The 24,681-nt window shown below is 52.2% G+C and overlaps 1 protein-coding gene across 4 annotated transcripts in view; it reads right to left on the bottom strand.

Annotated features, from left to right (window-relative positions):
* Positions 1–24,681, bottom strand: part of ASAP1 (ArfGAP with SH3 domain, ankyrin repeat and PH domain 1) — a 1,875,051-nt gene that overhangs the window by 172,414 nt on the left and 1,677,956 nt on the right. For all 4 annotated transcript variants that reach the window (XM_085604920.1, XM_085604922.1, XM_085604921.1 and 1 more), the window contains one exon: positions 23,247–23,305. In XM_085604920.1, the coding sequence (XP_085461046.1) occupies positions 23,247–23,305 (59 nt within the window). The remainder of the gene's footprint in view (positions 1–23,246; positions 23,306–24,681) is intronic.

Genomic DNA, 24,681 nt, shown 5'->3' with positions numbered 1-24,681 from the left:
GCAGCCCTACATGCCAAGAACAGATTCATACTGGTAAGTAGCATATTCGGTTCAAGGCATGTGGGCTGCTGAATTCATATCTGTGCATAGAATATATAGCAGTCCCTCGATTAGCGGCGGCTGCCCGTGCCAGCTGAAGCAGTCTGAAAAAGAGGCTTGAGAACAGCCTGTCCTACAGCTGCCTGCTGTTTTGAGTGTACATCTACACAGTAGTGATTGGTAAATGTATGTATAGTGGACCATGTGGCTGCTCTACATATTGCTTCTAATGGAATGTTTCCCAGGAATCCCATGGACGCCCCTAACTTTCGTGTTGAGTGGGCTCTCGGAGGAATAGTTAACGTGCGTTTAGCTTTTTCATAACAAATTTGAATACATTTAACTATCCATCTGGCTATCCCTGCTTTGGAAATGGCGTTGCCCTTATGTTGTGGAGAAAAGGCAACGAATAGTTGTTTTGTTTTCCTAAAATCCTTGGTCCTGTCTATATAGTACATGAGGGCTCTCTTTACGTCTAGTGTATGGAGCATTCTCTCTGCGACAGTTTCCGGATTTTGAAAGAAAACAGGCAGTTCAATAGTTTGATTCATGTGGAACTGTGATATTACTTTAGGCATGAAGGTGGGGTTGGTACGTAGTACAACTCTGTTCGCATGAACCTGTATGAATGGCTCCTGAATGGTTAGTGCCTGGAGTTCACTAACTCGTCTCAGCGAAGTGATCGCCACCAGGAAGGCTACTTTCCAGGTGAGGAATTGAATCTCACAGGAACGGAGAGGTTCAAAAGGTGGACCCATCAATCTGGTGAGCACCACATTTAGGTTCCACACCGGCGCCTGTGGGTGCCGTGGAGGAATTACTCGTTTAAGTCCCTCCAAGAATGCTTTGATGGCAGGCACTCTGAATAATGAACGGTGTTGCCTGTTTTGAAGATAGGCTGCTATTGCGGTGAGATGTATGCGTATGGAAGTGTATGCTAGACTGCATTGGTATAAGTGCAGCAGGTAACAGATGATATTCTGAGTAGATGCATCTAGCGGGTTGATGTCATTGTGTTGACAGTAGATGACAAACCTCTTCCATTTCGCCGCATAGCAAGCTCTTGTGGTGGGTCTCCTGGCCTCTTTGATGATGTTCATACATTCTGGAGGCAGGTTTAAGTATCCAAACTCTAAGACTTCAGGAGCCAGATCGCCAGATGCCGCTGTTGCGGATCTGGGTGCGGAATTGCGCCATGGTTCTGGGTTAAAAGTTTGGGCGTTAGTCGCAGCGCTTGATGTGGCACCACGGAAAGTTCTAGAAACGTGGTGTACCATGGTTGGCGTGCCCACGTTGGAGCAACCAGGATGAGTGTCACTGAGTGTTGCCTCAGTTTGCGTGCCACTAGCGGTATTAAGGGCGCTGGGGGAAAAGCGTACGCAAATCTGCCTGACCAGTTCATCCATATCGCATTGCCCTGCGACTGTGAATGTGGGAACCTGGCGGCAAAGCTTTGGCATTTTGCATTTCCCTTGTGGCGAATAGGTCTATCTCTGGATGACCCCACTGCTGGAAGTACGGTTGGAGTACTGATGGATGTAGCTCCCACTCGTGCATTTGGTGGCTGTGTCTGCTGAGCAGATCTGCCATCTGGTTGTCTTTGCCCGGGAGGTGTTCCGCCATGAGGAAGATGTTCCTCTGAATGGCCCACTTCCACATGCTCTGAGCCAGATGAGACAACTGCGGAGAGTGTGTTCCTCCCTGCTTCTGAATGTAGTACATGGCAGTCATGTTGTCCGTCCGGATCAACACGACTTTGTTGCACAAGTGTACTTTGAACGCCTTCATGGCTAGGAAGATTGCCATCAGTTCCAGAATGTTGATGTGCATCTGTTTCTGCTGTGTCGTCCATAGTCCCTGCACTGTATAATTGAGTACATGGGCTCCCCATCCCTGGAGAGACGCGTCCGCCGTCAGTATTCTTTGTGGAACAGGCTCTTGGAACGGTCGGCCCTTGCAAAGGTTTTGTGGATTCCACCAATGCAGAGAGTTGTATGCCCGACCGCTCACCAACACTAGGTCTTTTAACTGTCCTTGAGCCTGATTCCATTGACGTGCTAAGCACTCCTGAAGCGGGCGCATATGTAGTCTCCCGTGCGGGACTATGAAGATGCAGGAGGCCATCATGCCTATCAACTGCATGAACATTCGGGCTGGAAGGGAGTGTTGAGGTCTGAACTTTGTTATAAGCAGTTGTATGCTGTTGATTCTCACTAAGGTTGGCTGAGCTTTGGCTGCCAGACTGTCTATGGTCGCGCCTAGGTACTGTTGTATGTGGGCTGGTTGAAGGTGTGATTTGGGATAATTTAGGGAGAATCCCAGACTGTGAAGAAGGTGAATGGTGTGGGACATGTGGCTGGCGCACTGCTGGGCTGACTTTGCCTGAACAAGCCAGTCGTCCAGGTAAGTGAAGACGTGAATACGTTGTCTTCGCAAGTGAGCAGCCACCGTCGCTAGGCACTTGGTAAAGACCCTGGGAGCTGTTGTTACTCCGAAAGGGAGTACCTTGAACTGATAATGTTGATTTTGAATAGTGAACCTGAGATATTTTCTGTGGGATGGGTGTATGGGAATGTGGAAATACACATCCTTTAAATCTAGTGTCGCTAGGAAGTCTCCCTGACTGAGTAACGGCAGAACCTGCTGGAGGGTGATCATATGAAAATGTTCCGACAGAATGTACATGTTGAGAGGTCTTAGGTCTAGTATAGGCCTGAGAGAGCCGTCCTTTTTGGGGATTAAGAAGTACAGAGAGTACACCCCTAAACCGTGCTGTTGGATAGGCACGGGCACTATGGCTCCTTTTTGCAGCATGCTCAGTACTTCCTGCTGCAATAATGTCAAGTGCTCTACGGACATAGGACGTTGTCTTGGTGGTATGTTGGGTGGAATGGATGTTAATTCTAGACAATAACCGTACTGGACAATGTCTAAGACCCACCTGTCTGTGGTGATGGAACTCCAGACTGGCAGGAACTGTTGTAATCTCCCCCCGACCGGTGTTATGTGGACGGGGGGGCAGTGACAAGATGTCACTGTTTGTTATTGGCAGAGGATCTGGTATTGTTGTTTCCTCTGCCCCTGCCCTTGGTGCTGGAGCCACGGTATCCACCCCTATTGTTTTTATTATAAGGAGTTTGTGACCCTCCTTTATTGTACTGCTGCTGGGAGCCCTGACCTCTAGCTGCCCCAGAACTTCTGGGGTGACGAAAGGAGCCACCACGAAACTGCTGCGATTGTAGAGCCCCCATAGATTTAGCAGTCTCAGTGTCTTTTTTAATCTTTTCGAGTGTGGTGTCAACCTCAGGGCCAAATAAGAAGTCTGGGTTGACTGGCTGATGCAAGATATTTGTTTGAATGTCTGGTTTAAAGCCCGATATTCTTAACCATGCATGTCTCCGTAACATCACACTAGTGTTGATGGCCCTGGCTGCTGTGTCTGCTGCATCCAGTGCGCATTTGATGGACGCATTGGTAACGAGTTGCCCCTCTCTAATGAGGAGCTCCGCCCCCTCCTTGTACTCATCTGGTAGGTGTTGTATTAGGGGTTCCAGGGTTTCATAGTGGGACCTGCTGTATCTGGCTAGAAGTGCCTGGGTGTTGGCAATGCGCCAGATGTTTGATGCTTGAGCTGCCACCCGTTTCCCAGAGTTTTCGAACACCTTGGACTCTTTGTCCGGAGGAGGAGCATCACCAGTAGTTTGAGAGTTCGCTCGTTTGCGGGCGTTAGAAACAACCAGGGAGTCCAATGGCAATTGACCCTTAATGTACGTAGGGTCTCCTGGGGCTGGTCTATACTTTTTTCAATCCTGGGGTTTAAGACTCGTGTTCTTGTTGGCTCCTTAAAGATGTCCTTAGCATGTTTAAGAACGCCTTTTAGCATTGGTAGTGTCTTAACCGTTTTTTCTGACGTGGAGAACGTGTCCACTAAGAAATCCTCTTCAACAGAGTCTGAATGAAGTTCAACCCTGTGATTGTCAGCCGCCCGTTCAATGAGGGCGTTAAAAGCAGCAGTGTCCTCCGCAGGGGATGGTTTTATATTGTAGATAGGGGTGTCAGGAGCATTGTGGATGTCACCTGGGTCATTTGGGTCTCCCCATGAGGGATCCTGGTCCTGTGGTTCGTCCTGGTCATGATGTAGAGGATAAGAGGTATCCTCATAATAGGTGTCACCTGCATCCGTCTCCGAAGGTGTTGGAGAAAAATCAAGTGTGGAGTGGGTATAAGTTTGATAAGGTTCCACCACAGGCAGTGGAGTGGAGCCGGAATCCATTTTCTTCTTGAGCGGGATTTTATAGGACTCCAAAGTGTTCACCGGGACAATTTTTCTCTTCCGAAACACCAGTTTACCGGTTGATGACCCGCTCCTGTGAGTCGTCGACAGGTGGATCTGCAGGTGCAGGTTTTGCGGGTGCGAAGCCCTTCCGGAGTGCGAACATTTTAGGTGTCCCCGACGGCGGCAATCCAAAAGTGATCGGCACCGGCGTCGATGTAGCCCTCGCGACCTTCTTCGGCTCGGGTTGGGTATGTCCCGTTCCCTGATGCGCGTCAGGGACTCAGACACCTGCTTCACCAGGGATGGCGATGGGGCACTGGAACCGACGTGCTCTTCGGGGACCGGCTTGGAAGCCGTCCCAGGTCCCTTTCCCGACTTAGGCTTTTCGAGTCGAATTTTCGGGTCGACGCCCTGTGGAGTGGGGATCCTCGCACCGTCGGCACCCTTTGCAGTCGATGCACGATCGGTCATCGGGGCTGTAGGCGTTCGCGCCCCAACTTTGGTTATTAAAGGCATCTGCGGCTTCGGGGGACCGAGGGCCTTTTTGTGTTTCTCGGCGCCGAAAACCCTGTGTGTTTCTTCGGCACCGACAGTGCCTTTAGGCTGTTCAGTTCCGACGTCCTTCTTTTGTGTTTGCGGATGTAAAGGGTTGGAAGCCTTCGATCCGACGAGGACGAGTTGCACTTTTAGTTTCGGTTTCACCTGTGCAGCTTTCAGTTTCGATTTTGAGGGATCGACTCGGGAGGTTTTACAAAGTTCCGGCTCGTTGGAAATGTTCGAAGCCGAGCCCGGAGGCGGGGCTGTAGAACGCAGTGACTGGTCTTGGGTGAGGCCCGTAGGCAACCCGAGCCATATTGACATTTTGTCCCTGGGCCTCCGTATCGACGGATTGGCCTAGCTCCTCGCCTGAGCTATCTTCTTCGGCCCCAAGGGCCCCAGTGTCGTCTCCTACCTCGTCGATGACTTCTTCGTCCTGGAATATCCCCTCGTCGTCGGCTTCATAGTTGGAGTCAGGTTCCGAAGCAGAATCAGATTCCACTTCCTCGACGCTCTCGACATCTTCATCTTCGGTCCCGAATATGTTGACCGGGGTAGGCGCCGATTTGTTGGCCTCCAAGCGAGCTGCACGTCGATTCCGAAGTGTCTTCTTTGACCGGAATCGGGCGCAGGCCATACACTTGGATTCATCGTGATCCGGTGACAAACATTTGTTACACACCGGGTGGACGTCGATGTGGGGATATTTGGCGTGACATAGAGGACATCTCTTGAAGGGAGTCCTCGATTCCATGTTCGATCGTCGATTGAAGTTCGGTCCGAACTCGATCCGATGAGGTGAAAGAAGAAATTATCGATACTGAACGCAAACGATACCGACGAAGTCAAAATATAGTTTTCCTAACTTGAGCTAAGATAAGCACATCCGAACCCAATGGCGGAAAAAAACAATCTGAGGATGGAGAGGATGCCCATGCGCACTGTGGTCCAGGGGAGGAGCCACCTATCTAGTGATACTTCGAAGACTCTTCCAGGACAACAATGTGCAATCATCCGGACCCAAAACTAGGCGGCGATCTATGCACAGATATGAATTCAGCAGCCCACATGCCTCGAACCTACAGCTTTCGCTGTGCACCATGCCACAAATTGGTTCCACCGGCAGGCGTACACAGTTTTAGTCGAGGGACGCCTGGTGTAGGAGAGTAGGGTCTGCTTTCTATGTTCACCCCCACTTTTTGCTTTTGCTTTACTGGTTTTCGACTTAGATGTGGCTGTGGGCCTGCTAATCAGACCCACAGCCCTGCTGTTCTCTCTCTAAATTGATACTATGTACTTTAGGTGCATAACCCATTTGGATAGGATCACATTATTGGCCCCTGTACAGTGTACCTTAGGTACCCAGGGCATAGGTGTACCCTAGGCCTACCAGGGGCTGCAGCATGTATTGTGCCACCCCTGGCCTGGCCTTCCATTATGACACAACTGGCTGATCACTCAGCTGGCGCAAGGTTGTGTAATCACTCCTTGCTTAGGTGTAGTATTCCTATACCTAACCTACATATAGACACATGTGTACCTATCAGCCACTCCTATGGCAGGCCTTAACAATCCTGAAAGCAGAGTGCTCTGTAACATGTGAGATGGTGCTCTAGCATGAGCTGAGCCTGTCTGCAGCTTTCGGAACCATGTCCTTATAGCTGTTCTATGATATAGCCTACCATATACTCTTAAAGTGCCTTATAATCTTAAACGGTTATGGTAACTATGGTTTGGCTTTATCAAAACATGTTGTGTAAGGTGTCTAACACTTTGGAATAATACCCCCATCCCATTTCTGGGGATGAGGATATTATCCCTCCCTTCTAGAGGGAGAAGACATGTTGTAACCTACTTACCCGGTTAAAGTTAACAAGAGCCCCAGCATCACAAAATGGATGCTGCTGCCACAGACACGAGTCTGACCTCCTGCTGCTGGGAGTGATCCCGGCAAGGGAGGCTTGGACAATAGGTTTCCTGCCTTGGGAGGTGCGAGCACCACCCCAGACAGGCCTTAGTGTATTGGGGCAGGGAGGGATGAAAAGAATGAGACATGCCTGGGGCACACAAGGTGTCCCGTGCATAGTCCAGTTCAAACCGGTGCTGGGGCACTCCAGCCCCAGTCCTGGCGTGAAACTGGACAAAGGGAAGGGGGTGTAACCACCCCCCTCCCAGGTCCCACCCATAAGGCGTGACCTAGCAGGTATCCCAGCCCCCCAGATTAGTATTAGAGTGGTAGCTGGGCCCCAGGAGATTAGATTATCCTGAACCTGTAACTTGAACAGAAACTCTGGACCTTCGACATTCGACGAAAGAAGAAGACTGAAGAATCTCCCTTGTGGCCAAGGAGTGGCTACCCTGTGCAAACAGGCACCATCAAGAGACTACCCTTTGCTTTGCTGAAGTTCTACGAGGGACCGACTGCAGAGCCCGACCAGAGCCTTGACTTCCAGACTTCTCCGAACCTGATCCACATCCACAGCCGAGCTGAGATCCGTGGAGACGACGAGAGACGTGGGACCGGCTACCTGGGAAAAGTGGCTAGTATCTTCCAGCGCAGCTTCTGAGGCACCCTCGAAGTTGTGCACCGGGGATTGAGAAGCCCCAACCCCAAGCACCATCTGCACCGAAGATCAGCCCCCCACACTCCACGAGTCCTGCGTGGGGCCCTTCTGCATTTTTCCTGCTTGCCGCGCCTGTCCGGTTGCTTGCCCGTTGGCTAGTGGCCTTTGTGACGACGCATCCAGAAATCTTCCCTGCTGGTTTGGCTCCTCCAGACTGGCTCCCGCTTCCTTGCAAAAGAGAAGCACCCCAGACCTTCCTGGTCTGCACCAGAAGCAAGTCCTCCGTTCTTCGTGGGTTCCGCTTGCCAAGGCTTGGTGAGTCCTAGTTCAACTTCGACGCCGCCGACAGCAAGAGCCTTTGTGGGACAGCTCGCCTCCTGGTCCTGGTCGTCCTCGACGTTTCCTGGTCCCCGTGGCTGCAGCGACAAGCTTCACCTTCACCTGCAATCTTCACGACATCGCCTGGTTCCTTCCTGTTTCCACGTGGTCACTGGCTAGTGACCTTGACTCTGTCCCTTCTGCTTGCAGGTATCCTCTCTTCTTGATCCCAGCCTTGGGATCCACCGGACACTCTTCACTGACTGCCTGTCAGCAACTTTCCTTCAGGCATCCATAGAAGTCCATGACGAAACCCGACGCAAGTTCACACCTATGCACCCGCAGCCCATGGGCTAGGTAACTTGGGTACTTCGGTGCTCACAAGGGTAGTGACTATCCTAGGGTCTAGTTTCCGAGTCTCGACTCTCTAGCTGCTTCAGAAGTGTCCTTAAACTGTTAATTTCTAACTGCTAGTAATTCTATCGACTTTTACGCATTACGCGTGAGTGTTTCCACTCTGCACCTGAATCCCGTGGGCCTCCCACTTCCTAACTGTTGCTAATGCAGTGTAGCCCCAGCGATTCCCTAGGCCTAGGCCTATCCTATTTCCGTGACAGTGGTCCTTATACCACTTCTTTAGTATATGGTTTGCGTGGCCCCTAGGGCCTAACTGTATTACTTACCTGTGTGACTTAATGTATGCTTAAATAAGACTGTGTGGTACTTACCTCTAATCTCATAAAGAGTGCGGAGGGTTTGACTAGAATAAATACACTTTATTTTATATATATATCTGTTGTGGTGTCCTTTCATTTGGTATTCAAGGGATTATATATGGTATCACAGCTGGCTTCACATGCCATTCAGAGTTTAGCCTAAGACTACTCTTGTCCATGCTACCACTAGGATAGCTGGTCTATAAGGTTGACTTTACAACCAATCACCATAAGGGTTGTTTGGACTGATATAAGGTGTACACTAGAACTAGTGACATCATACATCAGGCCAGCTTCTCACACCTGGCTGCCAGAATCACATTACAGACTTCAGGAGGCAAGTCTAATAGAATCAACGAACAAGTTACTTACCTTCGGTAACGATGTATCTGTAAGAAACATTAATTAGTTAGATTCCTCACCTTAGAATATCCCCAGGCGTCAGGCTGGATCCGGAAAGATTTTTGTAGCAATACCCCTTGCGCGTCGCTAGTTTTCGTCGGCGGCTCCGTGTCCGTCGTTGGCGTCGTGCGCCGGAATGACGTCGTCGGAGTAGTTGGACGCCGCCCTCGCGCGCTGACGTCAGTTCTTGTACATAGCTTTCCGCGCCAGGGACGCTGAGCCATGCAAGAGACCGACACTGGTGCCAAAAAATCTAGGGCCCTGAAAGGGAGAACCTTAACCCTAGATGTCGGTTCGCAGAACGGGGAGGCTGGGTGGGTCGGTGAGGAATCTAACTAACTAATGTTTCTTACAGATACATCGTTACCGAAGGTAAGTAACTTGTTCATCTGAAAGAAAGACGTTAGTTAGATTCCTCACCTTAAAATAGATACCCCAGCAATACCAACCCCGGTGGTGGGTCTGCAAACCATGATCACACCAGAAAGTCCTGGAGAACAGAACGGCCAAAGTGGCCATCCCTCCGGACTTGGCTGTCCAGGCAGTAGTGTCTCGCAAACGTGTGCAACGAAGCCCACGTCGCCGCCTGACAGATGTCTTGCAAGGGGACTCCCCGTCCCAGTGCAGTAGTGGCCGCTGTGGCCCGAGTAGAATGGGCCCATAGCCCAACAGGAGGAACCTTTTTCGCCAAAGAATAGCAGGTCTTAATACACAACACGACCCACCGAGAGATGGTCCGCTTGTTTACAGCTTTACCCTTCTTAGCCCCTACGTATCCAACAAAAAGTTGGTCGTCCACCCGGAACTGTCTTATGCGGTCCAAATAAAAGGATAGCGCACGTTTTGGGTCCAGACGGTGGAGCCTCTCTTCATCTTTTGAAGGAGGCGGAAAGAAGGTGGGCAGCGTGACAGATTGCCCGATGTGAAAGGGAGTCGCGACTTTAGGCAGGAAAGAAGGACGTGTCCGGAGGACTACTTTATGCGGAAGAACTGAAAGGAAGCGAGGCTTAGATGACCAAGCTTGGAGCTCACCCACCCGCCTAGCGGAGGTGATTGCCACCAAGAAAGCAGTCTTCAAAGTAAAAAGACGGATGGGACAGTTATGAAGGGGCTCAAAGGGAGCACACATCAGAAAAGTGAGAACAAGGTTCAAGTCCCACTGAGGCATTACGAAAGGAACAGGAGAGGACATATGAGTAAAGCCCTTGAGAAAGCGTTAAACAACAGGGGACTTGGAAAGAGAAGGCTGATCAGGAAGCTGTAGAAAGGCAGAGCTAGCAGCAAGATAACCTTTCAAGGTGCCCAGAGCAGAGCCCTGCAGGGCCAAAGAAAGAAGAAAGAGGAGAACCTCAGAAAGAGGGGCAGAAAGGGGATCCACAGCCTTTGCTGTGCACCATGCCACAAATTTGTTCCACCGGCAGGCGTATACCGTCTTTGTGGAGGGACGCCTGGCTGCCAGAATGACATCACAGACTTCAGGAGGCAAGTCAAATGGCATCAACTGCCGCCGCTCAATCTCCACGCATGTAGGTGGAGGCTGGACAGGTTCGGGTGGAGGACCGTCCCCTGCTGCTGCGACAGAAGATCCTCCTGAAGAGGCAGTCGTAGCGGGGGATCGATGGACATACTGAGTAGCTCGGGATACCAGTACCTTCGTGCCCAATCCGGAGCCACCAAGATGACTTGGGCCTGGTCGCGCCTGATCTTCTTCAGCACTCTGGGCAGAAGTGGTATAGGCGGAAAGGCGTACAACAGACCGCAACTCCACTTGCGACGAAAAGCGTCTCCGAGCGAGTGCCGCCTTGTAAACTGCAACGCGCAGAACTGCTGACATTGCGCGTTCTCTTCGGTGGCGAATAGATCTAACCAAGGCTCTCCCCACTGCAGAAAGAGACCTTGCGTCACGTCCGAGTTCAGACGCCATTCGTGATCCATCATGCACCGGCGGCTGAGTTCGTCCGCTCTGGCGTTCAAAGAGCCCGCCAGATGTTGAACCACTAGGGTGATGCCCTGGTGTTCCAGCCATGTCCAGAGGCGCAGGGCCGTTTGTTGCAATACCACTGGCGGTGGTGTTGTCTGTGAACACCTGCACGACACTTCCCCGGAAAGAGGGAAGGAAGGCTTTCAGTGCAAGTCGGATCGCCCTCAGCTCCAAAAGATCGATATGGAGCCGAGTCTCCGCCGGAGACCAGAGTCCTCTGATCTCCGCCTCTCCCATATGGCCCCCCCATCCCAGGAGGGACGCATCCGTCACTACCACGTGCTCCGGTTGGGGAAGGGAGAGGGATCTGCCGCTGACCCAATCGCGATTCGTGAGCCACCACTGCAGCTGTTTCGCAGTGCCCTCCGAGATCAAGACGTGGTCGGACAGGTTGCCTCGATGCTGGGCCCACTGAAACTTCAGGTCCCACTGCAGAGCCCGCATCCGCCATCTGGCGTGAGGTACTAACAGGATGCAGGAGGCCATCAGCCCCAGAAGCCGCAGCACCAACCTGACCGAAATCCAGGACAGAGGCCGAAGATGGGAATCAGGGCTCGAATGTCCAGGACCCGCTGTTCCGGCGGATAGACCCGGAACTGCGCCGAATCGAGAACTGCCCCTATGAAAAGGAGCGTTTGGGAGGGACTCGGGTGCGACTTCGGCACATTGATGGAGAACCCCAGCGAATGCAGGAGGTCTGCCGTAGTCTGGAGGTGGGAGACGACCTGCTGGGGCGAGCCCGCCTTCAACAGCCAGTCGTCGAGATAGGGGAAGACTGGGACCCCTGATCTGCGCAGATGAGCTGCGACCACCGCCATCACTTTCGTGAACACCCGAGGGGCACTGGTGAGGCCGAAGGGGAGCACGGTGAACTGAAAGTGCTCCTGACCCACCGTGAACCGCAGGTAACGCCGGTGGGCTGGCAGGACGGGGATGTGGAAATAGGCATTCTGCAAGTCCAACGCTTCCATCCAGTCTCTAGGGTCTAGGGCAGCAAGAACCTGAGCCAAAGTTAGCATCTTGAACTGTTCCTTCCGGAGGAAGGCGTTCACGCTTCTGAGATCCAAGATCGGGCGTAGGCCCCCTTTGCCCTTCTTGGGAACCAGAAAGTAGTGGGAATAGCAACCACAACCTACTTCTGGACCAGGAACGCGCTCGACGGCCTCTTTGGCCAAGAGGGCCGAAACCTCCTCCTGGAGAAGATGCAAATGATCCCCCGACATACGGTGGTTCTGCGGTGGCATGGCTGGAGGGGTTGTCTCGAAGGGGAGGGAGTAGCCCCTTCGGACGATTTGCAGCACCCACCTGTCCGAAGTGATGGAGCGCCAGTGGAGCAGGTGATGGCGAACTCTGCCCCCCACTGGCGTTGAATGGGCCTGAAAGCTCGGACTAGGAGGGCTTTGAGGCGGATGCTGCCGGGGTGGATGTGGACTGACCAGCACGTTGTCCTCCAGAACCGCCTCGGCGGAAACTACGTCCGCGACCGCGTGCAGGTTGGTTCTGCGGCCAATGGCTGGGCGGACGTGAGGAGGCACCCCTTCCTTGGCCACGAAAGGCGGAAGATTGCGGCCGCGGGGCCGAAAGACCCAAGGACTTGGCTGTGGCCCGGCAGTCCTTGAACCGGGCCAGCGCACTGTCCGCCCTATCGCCAAAAAGGCGAGTGCCATCGAAGGGCATGTCCATGAGGGAGCTTTGGACATCCCCTGAAAACGACGTGGACCTCAGCCAGGCGTGACGCCGAAGCGCCACTGTGGTGGAAATCGCCCGACCCAGCGAGTCCGTGGTGTCTAGTCCACATCTAATGGCGTGCCGTGCTGCATCTCGCCCGTTAGCAAGTGCTTGGGTGAGTCGCTCCCGGGCCTCCTCTGGGCACAAGGGCAGCACGTCCTCCACCGTATCCCACAGCGAGTGGGAATAACGGTCCAAAAGGCAAGCGGTATTTAAAGACCGCAGTCCCAAACTCAGGGATGAGAACAGTTTCTTGCCAAACTGCTCCAACCTCTTCGATTCCCTATCCGGAGGAGCGGACGGGAAGGAGGATTGGGAGGTTGAGGCCTGGATAACCAGGCTCTCGGGGGTGGGGTGGTGGGAGAGGAATGTGGGGTCGCCCGGAGCAGGGCGGTGGCGCCGGGCTACGTTCCTGTCCACAGGAGGGACTGTGGAGGGCTTGGACCAAGTGCCCTGGAGAACGTCAATGAGGGCCTCATTAAACTGCAGCAGAGGGTCAGTGGAGCGTGCTGTCGGTTGAAGGACCTCGGTGAGGACGTTAGTCCTCACAGCCGGCAACTCGAGCCCGAGGGCTTCAGCCGCCTTGCGCAGCACCACAGAAAAGGCTGCACCTTCCTCCGAGGCCACAGTCGGAGGAGAGATGAATCCAGCGTCTGGAGAGGTATCCAAACCGCTGGCGTCCCCCAATTCCTCTGCCCAGTCCTGAGACAATTGGGCCTGTTCAGCCAGAGGGTCCTGAGACCCCTCCCAGTCGCCCTCATCATCCGATTCCTGGTAGACAGGAGGAATGATCGGAGCCGGACGGAGGATGAAGCGGCCACCCATCGGCGCCGGTAACGGCGTCGGACGGCGCCGGGTCCGGAATAGGGCTAAACTGAGGCTCGACGCCGTGTGGGGACGGCATCGGGGGCGGAACCGCTGTCGGCGGAGGTGTCGTGAGGTCGACCGGCGCCGGCAGAGATCCAGGCCTGGATCCCTCGGGGACTTGCGGCATCGGGGCCGGAGCCCTCGACGGCGCCGGGGCCGTAGCCGCCGGCACGCGAGGTCGCCCAGTCAACCCTGCGGGGCCCGAAAGCACCGGCAGGCGTCGACGGCGGAGCCAGATTCCTCATGGCCGAGAGGAAGGCACTGACCTACGCCGGAGTCGCGTCAGTCCCAGGGACCGGAGGGTATGGAGACGAGCGCGGCTCCGACGGAGCCGCGGGGGTGGAACCACCCGGACCCTCGGCCGGGTCGCGCGACCGGCGAGGGGAGTCCGAAGAGCGAGGACGCCGCTTGGACTTCTTAGAGTGTTTGGAGTGACGGGACTTACCCGAAGATCCCGACGAGCGATGTCGATGGCTGCGGCTCCGCGAACGGTCCTTGGACCTCCTCCTGGACCGGGACCGAGAGCGACGCGGAGCCGAGTGACGAAGCTCGAGTAGCTTACGGGACCGCTCCCGCCTAGCCTTTGACGTCAAGGCCTGACAGTCGGGGCACGACTCCGCGTCATGGTCGGCCCCCAGGCAGTACAGGCACCGGCGATGGTGATCCGTTACCGACATTAGTCGGTGACAGGCGTCACAATGCTTGAATCCAGGCATCCTACCAACACCAGATGTCGAGTCGAGTAACCAAAAGAGGTCAAAAAGTTAGTCAAAAAGTGACTAGGGGTAAGCTCTTCCCGGATCGGCGCCTACTGGCGCGGAAAAAAGAAGAACTAACGTCAGCGCGCGAGGGCGGCGTCTAAGTACTCCGACGACATCATTCCGGCGCACGACGCCAACGACGGACACAGAGCCGCAGACGACGCCTAGCGACGCGCAAGGGGTATTGCTACAAAAATCTTTCCGGATCCAGCCTGACGCCTGGGGATATTCTAAGGTGAGGAATCTAACTAACGTGTTTCTTTCAGATTGTCGCCGCTCTATCTCCACGCAAGGAGGTGGAGGCTGGACAGGTTTGGGTGGAAGACCATCCCCTGGTGCTGCGACAGGAGATCCTCCCGAAGAGGCAGTCGGATTGGGGGATCCACGCTCATACTGAGTTGCTCGTGATTCCAAACTCTTCGAGCCCAGTCCGGTGCCACAAGAATGACATGGGTCTGGTCGCGTCTGATCTTCTTCAGCACTCTGGGTAGAAGTGGTATAGGCGGAAAGGCGTACAACAGACCGCAACTCCACTTGCGACGAAAAGCGTCTCCAAGCGAGTGCCGCCTTGAAAACTCCAACGCGCAGAATTGCTGACATTGCACGTTCTCTTCGGTGGCAAATAGATCTAACCAAGGTTCTTTCCACTGCGGAAAGAGACATTGCGCCACGTCCGAGTGAAGACGCCATTCGTGATCCAACATGCACCTGTGGCTGAGTTTGTCCGCCCTGGCGTTCAGAGAACCTGCCAAGTGTTGAACCACCAAGGAAATGCCTTGACGTTCCAGCCATGTCCCGAGACGCATAGCCTCCTTACATAGGGTCCACGACCCCACCCGCCTTGCTTGATGCGGTACCACATGGCGGTGGTGTTGTCCGTGAACACCTGCACTACTGTCCCCTTGACAGAGAGAAGGAATGCTTTCAGTGCAAGTAGGATCGCCCTGAGCTCCAAAAGGTTGATATGGAGCTTGGACTCCGCTGGAGACCAGAGGCCTCTGATCTCCACCTCTCCCATGTGGCCGTCCCATCCCAGGTGGGACGCATCCGTCACCACTGTGTGCTCCGGTGGGGAAAGGGAGAGGGATCTGCCGCTGACCCAACTCTGGTCTGTGAGCCACCACTGCAAGTTCTGTGCAGTGCCTTCCGAGATCTGGTCGTAGTCGGACAGGTTTCCCCGATGCTGTGTCCATTGGAACTTCAGATCCCACTGCAGAGCCCGCTTATGCCTCCTGGCATGAATGATCAGCAGGATGCAGGAGGCCATGAGGCCCAGCAGTCTCAGGGTCTTCCTGACCAATACCCAGGACCAGGGCTGAAAGATCAGAATCATAGCACGTATGTCCTGGACTCGCTGTTCGTGAGGATAAACATGAAATAGCGCCGTATCCAGAACCGCTCCAATGAAAAGGAGCTTCTGAGAGAAAATCCGATGCACTTCGGCACGTTGATGGAAAACCACAGCGAATGCAGAAGGTCGGCCGTAGTCTGGAGGTGGGAGACAACTGCCTGGGGCTTGCCCGTCTTCAACAGCCAGTCGTCAAGATAGGGGAAGACTGAAACCCCTGATCTGCGCAGATGGGCTGCAACCACCGCCATCACTTTTGTGAACACCTGAGGGGCGCTGGTAAGGCCGAAAGGGAGCACGGTGAACTGAAAGTGCTCGTGGCCTACCGTGAACCGCAGGTAACGCCGGTGGACCGGCAGGATGGGCGATATAAAAATAAGCATCCTGCAAGTCCAACGCTACCATCCAGTCTTGTGGGTCTAGGGCAGGGAAGACCAGAGCAAGCGTGATCATCTTGAACTTCTCCTTCCGGAGGAAGCGATTGACGTTCCAGAGGTCTAAGATAGGACGCAGGTCCTTGTCCTTCTTTGGAATCAAGAAGTAGCGGGAATAACAACAACAACCTACTTCTGACGTCAGAACACGCTCGATGGCCCCCTTGGCCAAGAGTGCAGCAAGTTCCTGCTGGAGAAGTGCCAAGTGATCCCCCGACATGTGGTGGTACTGAGGCGGCATGGCTGGAGGGGCAGTCTCGAAGGGGAGGGAGTAGCCCCGTTGGACTATCTGCAGAACCCACCTGTAATGTAGAATGTAATGTAATGATCCATTTATAGAGCACAACTGTCACTCCGAGGAGCATCATGGCCCTAAACGGAAACCAGGGATAGGGACTTCGAAACGTGGTTGACTGCTGATGGTTGTTATAGGGACCTCAGATCAGAGTTTTGCAGAGAGAATCAGATGCGCTGAAAATGCAGGTTTTCAGATCTTTCCTGATCTGGGACTCGGAAGTAAACTGGCGAAGCTGTGAAGGGAGTTTGTTCCATGCCTTTTGTAGGAAGGTGGATATCTGACTATGGTTACCCCCAACTTTTTGCCTAGTGTCTAGCTGGTTTTTCGACTTAGTTGGCCTGAGATCCTGCCATTCAGGGTCTCAGGCTGTCTGCTCTCTCTTTAAAATGGACTCCATGTACCCTAGGTACATTCCCAATTGGTAAGGATCACCTTATTGGACCCTGTAGAGTGTACCCTAGGTACCCAGGGCATAGGTGTACCCTAGGCCTCCCAGGGGCTGCAGCATGTATTATGCCACCCCTGGTCTGGCCTTCCAATCAGACACAACTGGCTGATCACTCAGCTGGGGCAAGGTCGTGTAATCACCCCTTGCTTAGATATAGTATACCTATATCTACCCTTAAAATAGACACATGTGTACCTATCAGCCACTCCTATGGCAGGCCTTAACAATCCTGGAGGCAGAGTGCTTGGTAACATGTGAGATGGTGCTCTAGCATGAGCTGAGCCTGTCTGCAGCTTTCGGAACCATGTCCTTATAGCTGTTCTATGATATAGCCTACCATATACTCTTAAAGTGCCTTATAATCTTAAACGGTTATGGTAACTATGGTTGGGCTTTATCAAAACATGTCGTGTAAGGTGTCTAACACTTTGGAATAATACCCCCATACCATTTCTGGTGATGAGGATATTATTCCCCCCTTCTAGAGGGAGAGACATGTTAAAATCCTACTTTGCTCTTTAACTCTAACCAAAGCCTCAGCATCACAAAATGGATGCTGCTGCCACAGACACAAGTCTGACCTCCTGCTGCTGGGAGTGATCCCGGCAAGGGAGGCTTGGACAATAGGTTTCCTGCTTGGGGAGGTGCTAGCACCTCCCCAGACAGACTTTAGTGTATTGGGGCAGGGAGGGCTGAAAGGAATGAGACATGCCTGGGGCACACAAGGTGTCCCATGCATAGTCCAGTTCAAACCGGTGCTGGGGCACACCAGCCCCAGTCCTGGCGCGAAACTGGACAAAGGGAAGGGGGTGTAACCACCCCCCTCCCAGGTCCCACCCATAAGGCGTGACCTAGCAGGTAACCCAGACCCCCAGATTTGGATAAGAGTGGTAGCTGGGCCCCAGGAGATTAGATTACCCTGAACCTGCAACTTGAACAGAAACTCTGGACCTTCGACATTCGACGAAAGAAGACGACTGAAGAATCTCCCTTGTGGCCAAGGAGTGGCTACCCTGTGCAAACAGGCACCATCAAGAGACTACCCTTTGCTTTGCTGAAGTTCTACGAGGGACCGACTGCAGAGCCCGACCAGAGCCTTGACTTCCAGACTTCTACGACCCTGATCCACATCCACAGCCGAGCTGAGATCCGTGGAGGCGACGAGAGACGTGGGACCGGCTACCTGGGAAAAGTGGCTAGTATCTTCCAGCGCAGCTTCTGAGGCACCCTCGAAGTTGTGCACCGGGGATTGAGAAGCCCCAACCCCCAGCACCATCTGCACCGAAGATCAGCCCCCCACACTCCACGAGTCCTGCGTGGGGCCCTTCTGCATTTTCCTGCTTGCCGCGCCTGTCCGGTTGCTTGCCCGTTGGCTAGTGGCCTTTGTGACGACGCGTCCAGAAATCTTCACCGCTGGTTTGGCTCCTCCAGACTGGCTCCCGCTTCCTTGCAAAAGAGAAGCACCTCAGACCTTCCTGGTCTGCACCAGAAGCAAGTCCTCCGTTCTTCGTGGGTTCCGCTTGCCAAGGCTTGGTGAGTCCTAGTTCAATTTCGACGACGCCGACAGCAAGAGCCTTCGTGGGACAGCTCGCCTCCTGGTCCTGGTCGTCCTCGACGTTTCCTGGTCCCCGTGGCTGCAGCGACAAGCTTCACCTTCACCTGCAATCTTCACGACATCGCCTGGTTCCTTCCTGGTTCCACGTGGTCACTGGCTAGTGACCTTGACTCTGTCCCTTCTGCTTGCAGGTATCCTCTCTTCTTGATCCCAGCCTTGGGATCCACCGGACACTCTTCACTGACTGCCTGTCAGCAACTTTCCTTCAGGCATCCATAGAAGTCCACGACGAAACCCGACGCAAGTTCACACCTATGCACCCGCAGCCCGTGGGCTAGGTAACTTGGGTACTTCGGTGCTCACAAGGGTAGTGACTATCCTAGGGTCTAGTTTCCGAGTCTCGACTCTCTAGCTGCTTCAGAAGTGTCCTTAAACTGTTAATTGCTAACAACTACTATTTCTATCGACTTTTACGCATTACGCGCGAGTGTTTCCACTCTGCACCTGAATCCCGTGGGCCTCCCACTTCCTAACTGTTGCTAGTGTAGTGTAGCCCCAGCGATTCCCTAGGCCTAGGCCTATCCTATTTCCGTGACAGTGGTCCTTACACCACTTCTTTAGTATATGGTTTGCGTGGCCCCTAGGGCCTAACTGTATTACTTACCTGTGTGACTTAATGTATGCTTGAATAAGACTGTGTTGTACTTACCTCTAATCTCATAAAGAGTGCTGAGGGTTTGACTAGAATAAATACATTCTATTTTTATATATATCTGTTGTGGTGTCCTTTCATTTGGTATTCAAGGGATTATATATGGTATCACAGCTGGCTTCACATGCCATTCAGAGTTTAGCCTAAGACTGCTCTTGTCCATGCTACCACTAGGATAGCTGGTCTATAAGGTTGACTTTACAACCAATCACCATAAGGGTTGTTTGGACTGACATAAGGTGTACACTAGAACTAGTGACATCATACATCAGGCCAACTTCTCACACCTTTGAGCCCAGCACTATGAGTGACTTTCCTCCCTTCGTTGCCAGTCTAAAAGCCGGTAGTTTTAGCAGATTGGCCTTTGATGATCTTAAACCTCGGGAAGGAACGTATCGTTTAAAACGCGTGTGAAGGTATTGAGGGCCTGAGGAATGGAAGGCCCTAAAGGTGATGAGGAGGACCTTGAAAAGAACGCGTTTGTGAATTGGCAGCCAATGAAGTGTGTTTAGAGCCGCTGATGCAGATGATTTCCTGGGCCATCTCAGTACTAGTCGTGCTGCAGTATGCTGGACCATTTGTAGCCTATGCAGGACTGACTTACTGGTGCCTGCATAAAGGCTATTACAGTAATCTAGCCTTAATGTAATAAGGGCTACGGCCACTGTTTGCCTTGCTGAAAAGGGGATCAGATCAAAGAATTTCTTTAAAGTTTTAATAATATGGAAGCAAGTTCCAGCAACTGCCAGCGACTGCTGTTTAAATGACAGAGTAGTGTCAAATTTGATTCCCAAATTCCTAACCACATTTACTGTATTTGGAGGAGGGGTGGTATTTGCTGGCCACCAACATTTGGGTGAGAAAAGGTGGTCTTGGCCTAGAGGTAGAATTTCAGTTTTCTCAGAATTGCACTTACGATGGTTTGCATTCATCCAACTGAAAGTTGCAGTGAGACATCTGCGGAGATTATCTTCTGCCTGTGTGGTGTTATTCTTTAATACCAGGATAAGCTGCGCATCATCCGCATATGAGATAGTATTAATATTGAAGGACAATATCAGCTTAATCAATGGAGCCATATAGGCATTAAAAAGAGTCGGACTGAGGCTCGATCCTTGCAGTACCCCTGAGAGGATGGCCTTCTCTTGTGATTTATATTGGCTAAGTGTGATCACTTGCTTGCGATCCTGCAGGAAGTTTTTTATCCATGCCAGGACTGTACCCGTGAGGCCAAAAGAAGCAAGGCGGTCTAAGAGGATGGTATGCGAGACCGTGTCGAAGGCCACCGACAGGTCTAAAAATACCAATACTGCTCTTTTGCCTTGATCCATAGCTGCTTTGAGATTTTCAGCCGTATACAATAAAGCAGGTTCTGTAGAGTGTTGGGCTCTGAAACCAGATTGATTGGGATGGAGCAGATTTGATTTCTCCAGGTAAGTTGTGAGTTGCTTGTTAACAAATTTTTCGGTCAGCTTACATAGATTGGTAAGAGAGAGATGGGGCGCAAGTTTGATAGGGTAGTAGAACCCACCTGTCCGAAGTGATGGTGCGCCAGTAGAGGAGGTGATGGCGAATGCTGCCGCCCACTGGCATTTGGTGGGCCTGAAACACCGGACTAGGAAGGTTTTGAGGCAGCGGCGGCAGGGGCGGTGGTGGACTGACCCGCCCGCTGGCCCCGTGACCCACCTCGGCGGGCACCCCGACCCCGGCTGCGCTGAGACTGCGGCTGCGCAGGCCGGCGGCTCTGAAAGGAACGCATTTGGGCGCCTCGACCCTGACCTCGAAAGGAGCGAAAAGCAGACCCCAAGGGAGCGCGCGTGGTGGCAAGACCCAAGGACTGGGCCGTAGCCCGGGAGTCCTTGAAGCGCTCCAAAGTGCTATCCGCCTTGTCACCAAAGAGGCGTGTGCCATCAAAGGGCATGGCCAACAAAGTGTTCTGGACATCCCCTGAGAAGCCAGTAGTTCTGAGCCAGGCGTAACAGCGTAGCGCCACCGTTGTGGAAATTGCCCTGCCGAGGAAGTCGGCTGTGTCAAGACCACAACGGATAGTGAATTTCGCAGCATCTCTCCCTTCGCTAATGGCCTGGGAGAGCACCGCCCGAGCCTCCACTGGACACTGAGGCAGCACCTGTGCGACTGCGTCCCGTATAGAGTGCGAATAGCGGCCCAACAGGCACACAGTATTCACCGCCCACAACCCGGAACTGGCAGAGGTGAAAATCTTTTTCACAAACTGCTCCAGTTTTTTAGATTCCTTGTCCGGAGGTGCGGAAGGGAACGCGCTTGGAGAGGCACAGGCCTGGACAACCAGACTCTCAGGCGTTGGGTGTTGCGTGAGAAAACTGGGGTCGCTCGGGCCGGGCAATGACGTGGCGCCACACTCCTGTGTTAGGCTTGGTCTAGGTGCTTAACAGAATGTCTGTAAGCACGTCATTAAAAGGGCAGTAGCGGCTCCGCAGAGGAGGTCGCTAGCTGAAGCACCTCGGTCAGGAGATTGGTCCTGATAGGCACAGATGGGAGCTCGAGGTTAAGAGCCCCAGCCGCCCTGTGCAACACCACAGAAAAAGTCCCAACCTCTTCCGTAGCTACGGACAGGGGACAGTGTACCAGGGTGCGGAGAGAAATCCAGATCGCCGGGACCTTCCACATCACCTTCTCACTCCGGTTCATCCTCGCATTGAGCTGCGAGAGGGTCATCGGACCCCTCCCAGTACTCCCCTTCGTCTGTGTAAGAGGCCGGTAAGGACGAGGGGTTCGGGGAAAGGGAATAAACTCACCACCTGGAATTGGAGGATAGTAGACCAATCCAGGGTCGGCATAGTCCGAACCCGTAGGCAACGGCATCGTGTCCGGCGTCAGGCCCGGCGCCTGCGGCAGCGCAGAAGATGACGCTGAAACTGGGTATCTTGCCAGCGTAGCTGGGGCCAAAGGCCGCGGCACGGGGGCAGAACCACCCCACAGGTCCACGGGGCCTGAAGGCGCTCCGGAGGGATCCGATGTATGAAACAAACGGCGCATGGCCGACAGGAATACCTGTATTTCTTCCGAAGTCGTGTGCGGGCCCGGGAAAGGCGGGTCGGCCGCAGGCAACAACGGAGGCTCCACCGGAGCTGCGGGTGAGTGACCATCCACCCCCTCCACCACGTCCAGCGACCAGTGAGGGGTAGACGAAGAGCGACGTCGCTTCTTCGACTTCTTATGGCGCCTTGACTTACCTGTCCCCGATTCCGACGAACTATGGTGTCGGCCCTGTGACATGTCACTTGACCTCCCACGGGAGCGGGACCTTGAGCGATGCGGAGCCGATTGCCGTGCCTCCAACAACTTTCAGGAATGCTCCCGCAAAGCCTTCGGCGCTATGGCCCGACAATCGGGGCACGCCTCGGGGTCATGGGCGTGCCCCAAGCAGAAGAGACACACGTTATGCGGTTCCGCCACCGACATGGTCCGACGGCAGTCCCTACAGGACTTAAAGCTGGGCATCCCTACTGCACCAAGAGTCGAGTACTCAACAAAACAAGAGACACAAGTCTCAAAAACCAAGTTAAAAGATTAACTATGAATACCGCTCTCTCTCAGATCTGCGCTTGCTGGCGCAGAAAGAAAGAACTGACGTCAGCGCGCTTGGGCGAGTCTAAGTAGCTCCGACGACGTCATCTCGGCGACTACGACGCCAGCGACGTATGCGGAGCTGCACGACGACGCCTACTGACGCGCAAGGGTACTGCTGACGAAAAGTTTCCGGATCCAGTCTGACGCCTGGGGATATTTTTAGGTAAGGAATCTATCACTAACGTGTCTCTTTCAGATATAAGTTTTAACACAAACTGAAAGTACTATAGCCAACTCAGTAAAAAAAGCATTCCCTGTACTTGTCAGCATATCAAATATCACACCCGGAAAGTCACAGCAGTTCACTAAAGGAGGGAACATTTAATATGTATATATAACATGTTCAGTAAAACAGGAAGAATAACGATCTAGGTCTTAAAACTCTCAAGCCTCTGGCTGGAAATGTAGGAACAGGAACACTTTATTTATCTGAATACCCGCTTTGTTCAAAGTTGTACATATATGTATTTAGATTTAATCCAACAGTAAAAGCTGCAATGTACCTTTGCCATTTTACTCATATGTTCAGGCAAAATGTCAGCAAAAAATATTTTTTTTGTTTCAAGGGTTAAATGTAAACGCGTGAAACAAAACCATTTGAGATGAGCACACCGCCATTATAAGTTACAACCGGAAATTACAATTCTTACCTTTTTGAGGTAGTTTAGGAAGAACTCTTGGGCCTAGAGCAGTCTTCGAGGGCCCAATGCTAATTAATTGAAGAAAAAAAAACACATTGTTAAATTTAATTTCAAGCCAAAATGCATTTAATTGAGGGATCATCGATGCATATCTCTGTTTTAAATACTTATGAGGTTGGCATGTGCCACAAAATTATCTTAAAATACTCAACACGTTTCAGGAGATTATTACATAAATGGTTTATTAGAAATATCTTCTCACAAAATACACATTCCAAAGAATAACTACATGTGTGCTAGAGTTTGAATGAACCTTTTAGTCACCTAGCACCCACTTAAACACAAAATTCTTGGTGTCGGATAACACCACATCATAAAAGCTTTTGTTATTGTTTTTTGTAAATGTGTTAAAAACATTTTGTTACACATGGTTCATTGTTATCTTACCTATAAAATGTAGAAAAATACTTATAGGCAAAATTGACTTTGTTCCTTTTGAAATGTGACATTTTGACTAACGTTTATATAATGCTTTTAATGTTAATGTCTATAAAATAAATGTATAGAATGCATTTTCATTTCCTCATAAGTCAACCAAATATTTACAACCCGCACATTATCAAAGACATTCACATCTATTAGGGGAAGAACTCACAGATATAAGAAATGATTCATGGGATATAATTAGAGTGTGTTTCATGTCCTACTGACTGTAAACAGAGGCTTCTTCAGAGCATGGATAGTAATTTAATCCTGAGGATACAGGTGGCAAGTCACTAAATCAAGTGCTACTCCAGCGAAATACACACAATCTGGAATGGCAAATGTAGGAAGGTGGATATCTGACTAGGGTTACCCCCAACTTTTTGCCTAGTGTCTAGCTGGTTTTTCGACTTAGTTGGCCTGAGATCCTGCCATTCAGGGTCTCAGGCTGTCTGCTCTCTCTTTAAAATGGACTCCATGTACCCTAGGTACATACCCAATTGGTAAGGATCACCTTATTGGACCCTGTACAGTGTACCCTAGGTACCCAGGGCATAGGTGTACCCTAGGCCTCCCAGGGGCTGCAGCATGTATTATGCCACCCCTGACCTGGCCTTCCAATCAGACACAACTGGCTGATCACTCAGCTGGGGCAAGGTCTTGTAATGACCCCTTGCTTACATATAGTATACCTATATCTACCCTTAAAATAGACACATGTGTACCTATCAGCCACTCCTATGGCAGGCCTTAGCAATCCTGGAGGCAGAGTGCTTGGTAACATGTGAGATGGTGCTCTAGCATGAGCTGAGCCTGTCTGCAGCTTTCGGAACCATGTCCTTATAGCTGTTCTATGAAATAGCCTACCATATACTCTTAAAGTGCCTTATAATCTTAAACGATTATGATAACTATGGTTTGGCTTTATCAAAACATGTCGTGTAAGGTGTCTAACACTTTG

This window comes from Triturus cristatus, chromosome 5_1 (assembly GCF_964204655.1).
Source record: "Triturus cristatus chromosome 5_1, aTriCri1.1, whole genome shotgun sequence".
In the NCBI taxonomy this organism is placed as follows: domain Eukaryota; kingdom Metazoa; phylum Chordata; class Amphibia; order Caudata; family Salamandridae; genus Triturus; species Triturus cristatus.
The sequence above is the reverse complement of the archived record's forward strand: the minus strand, read 5'-3'. Positions and strand labels throughout refer to the sequence as shown.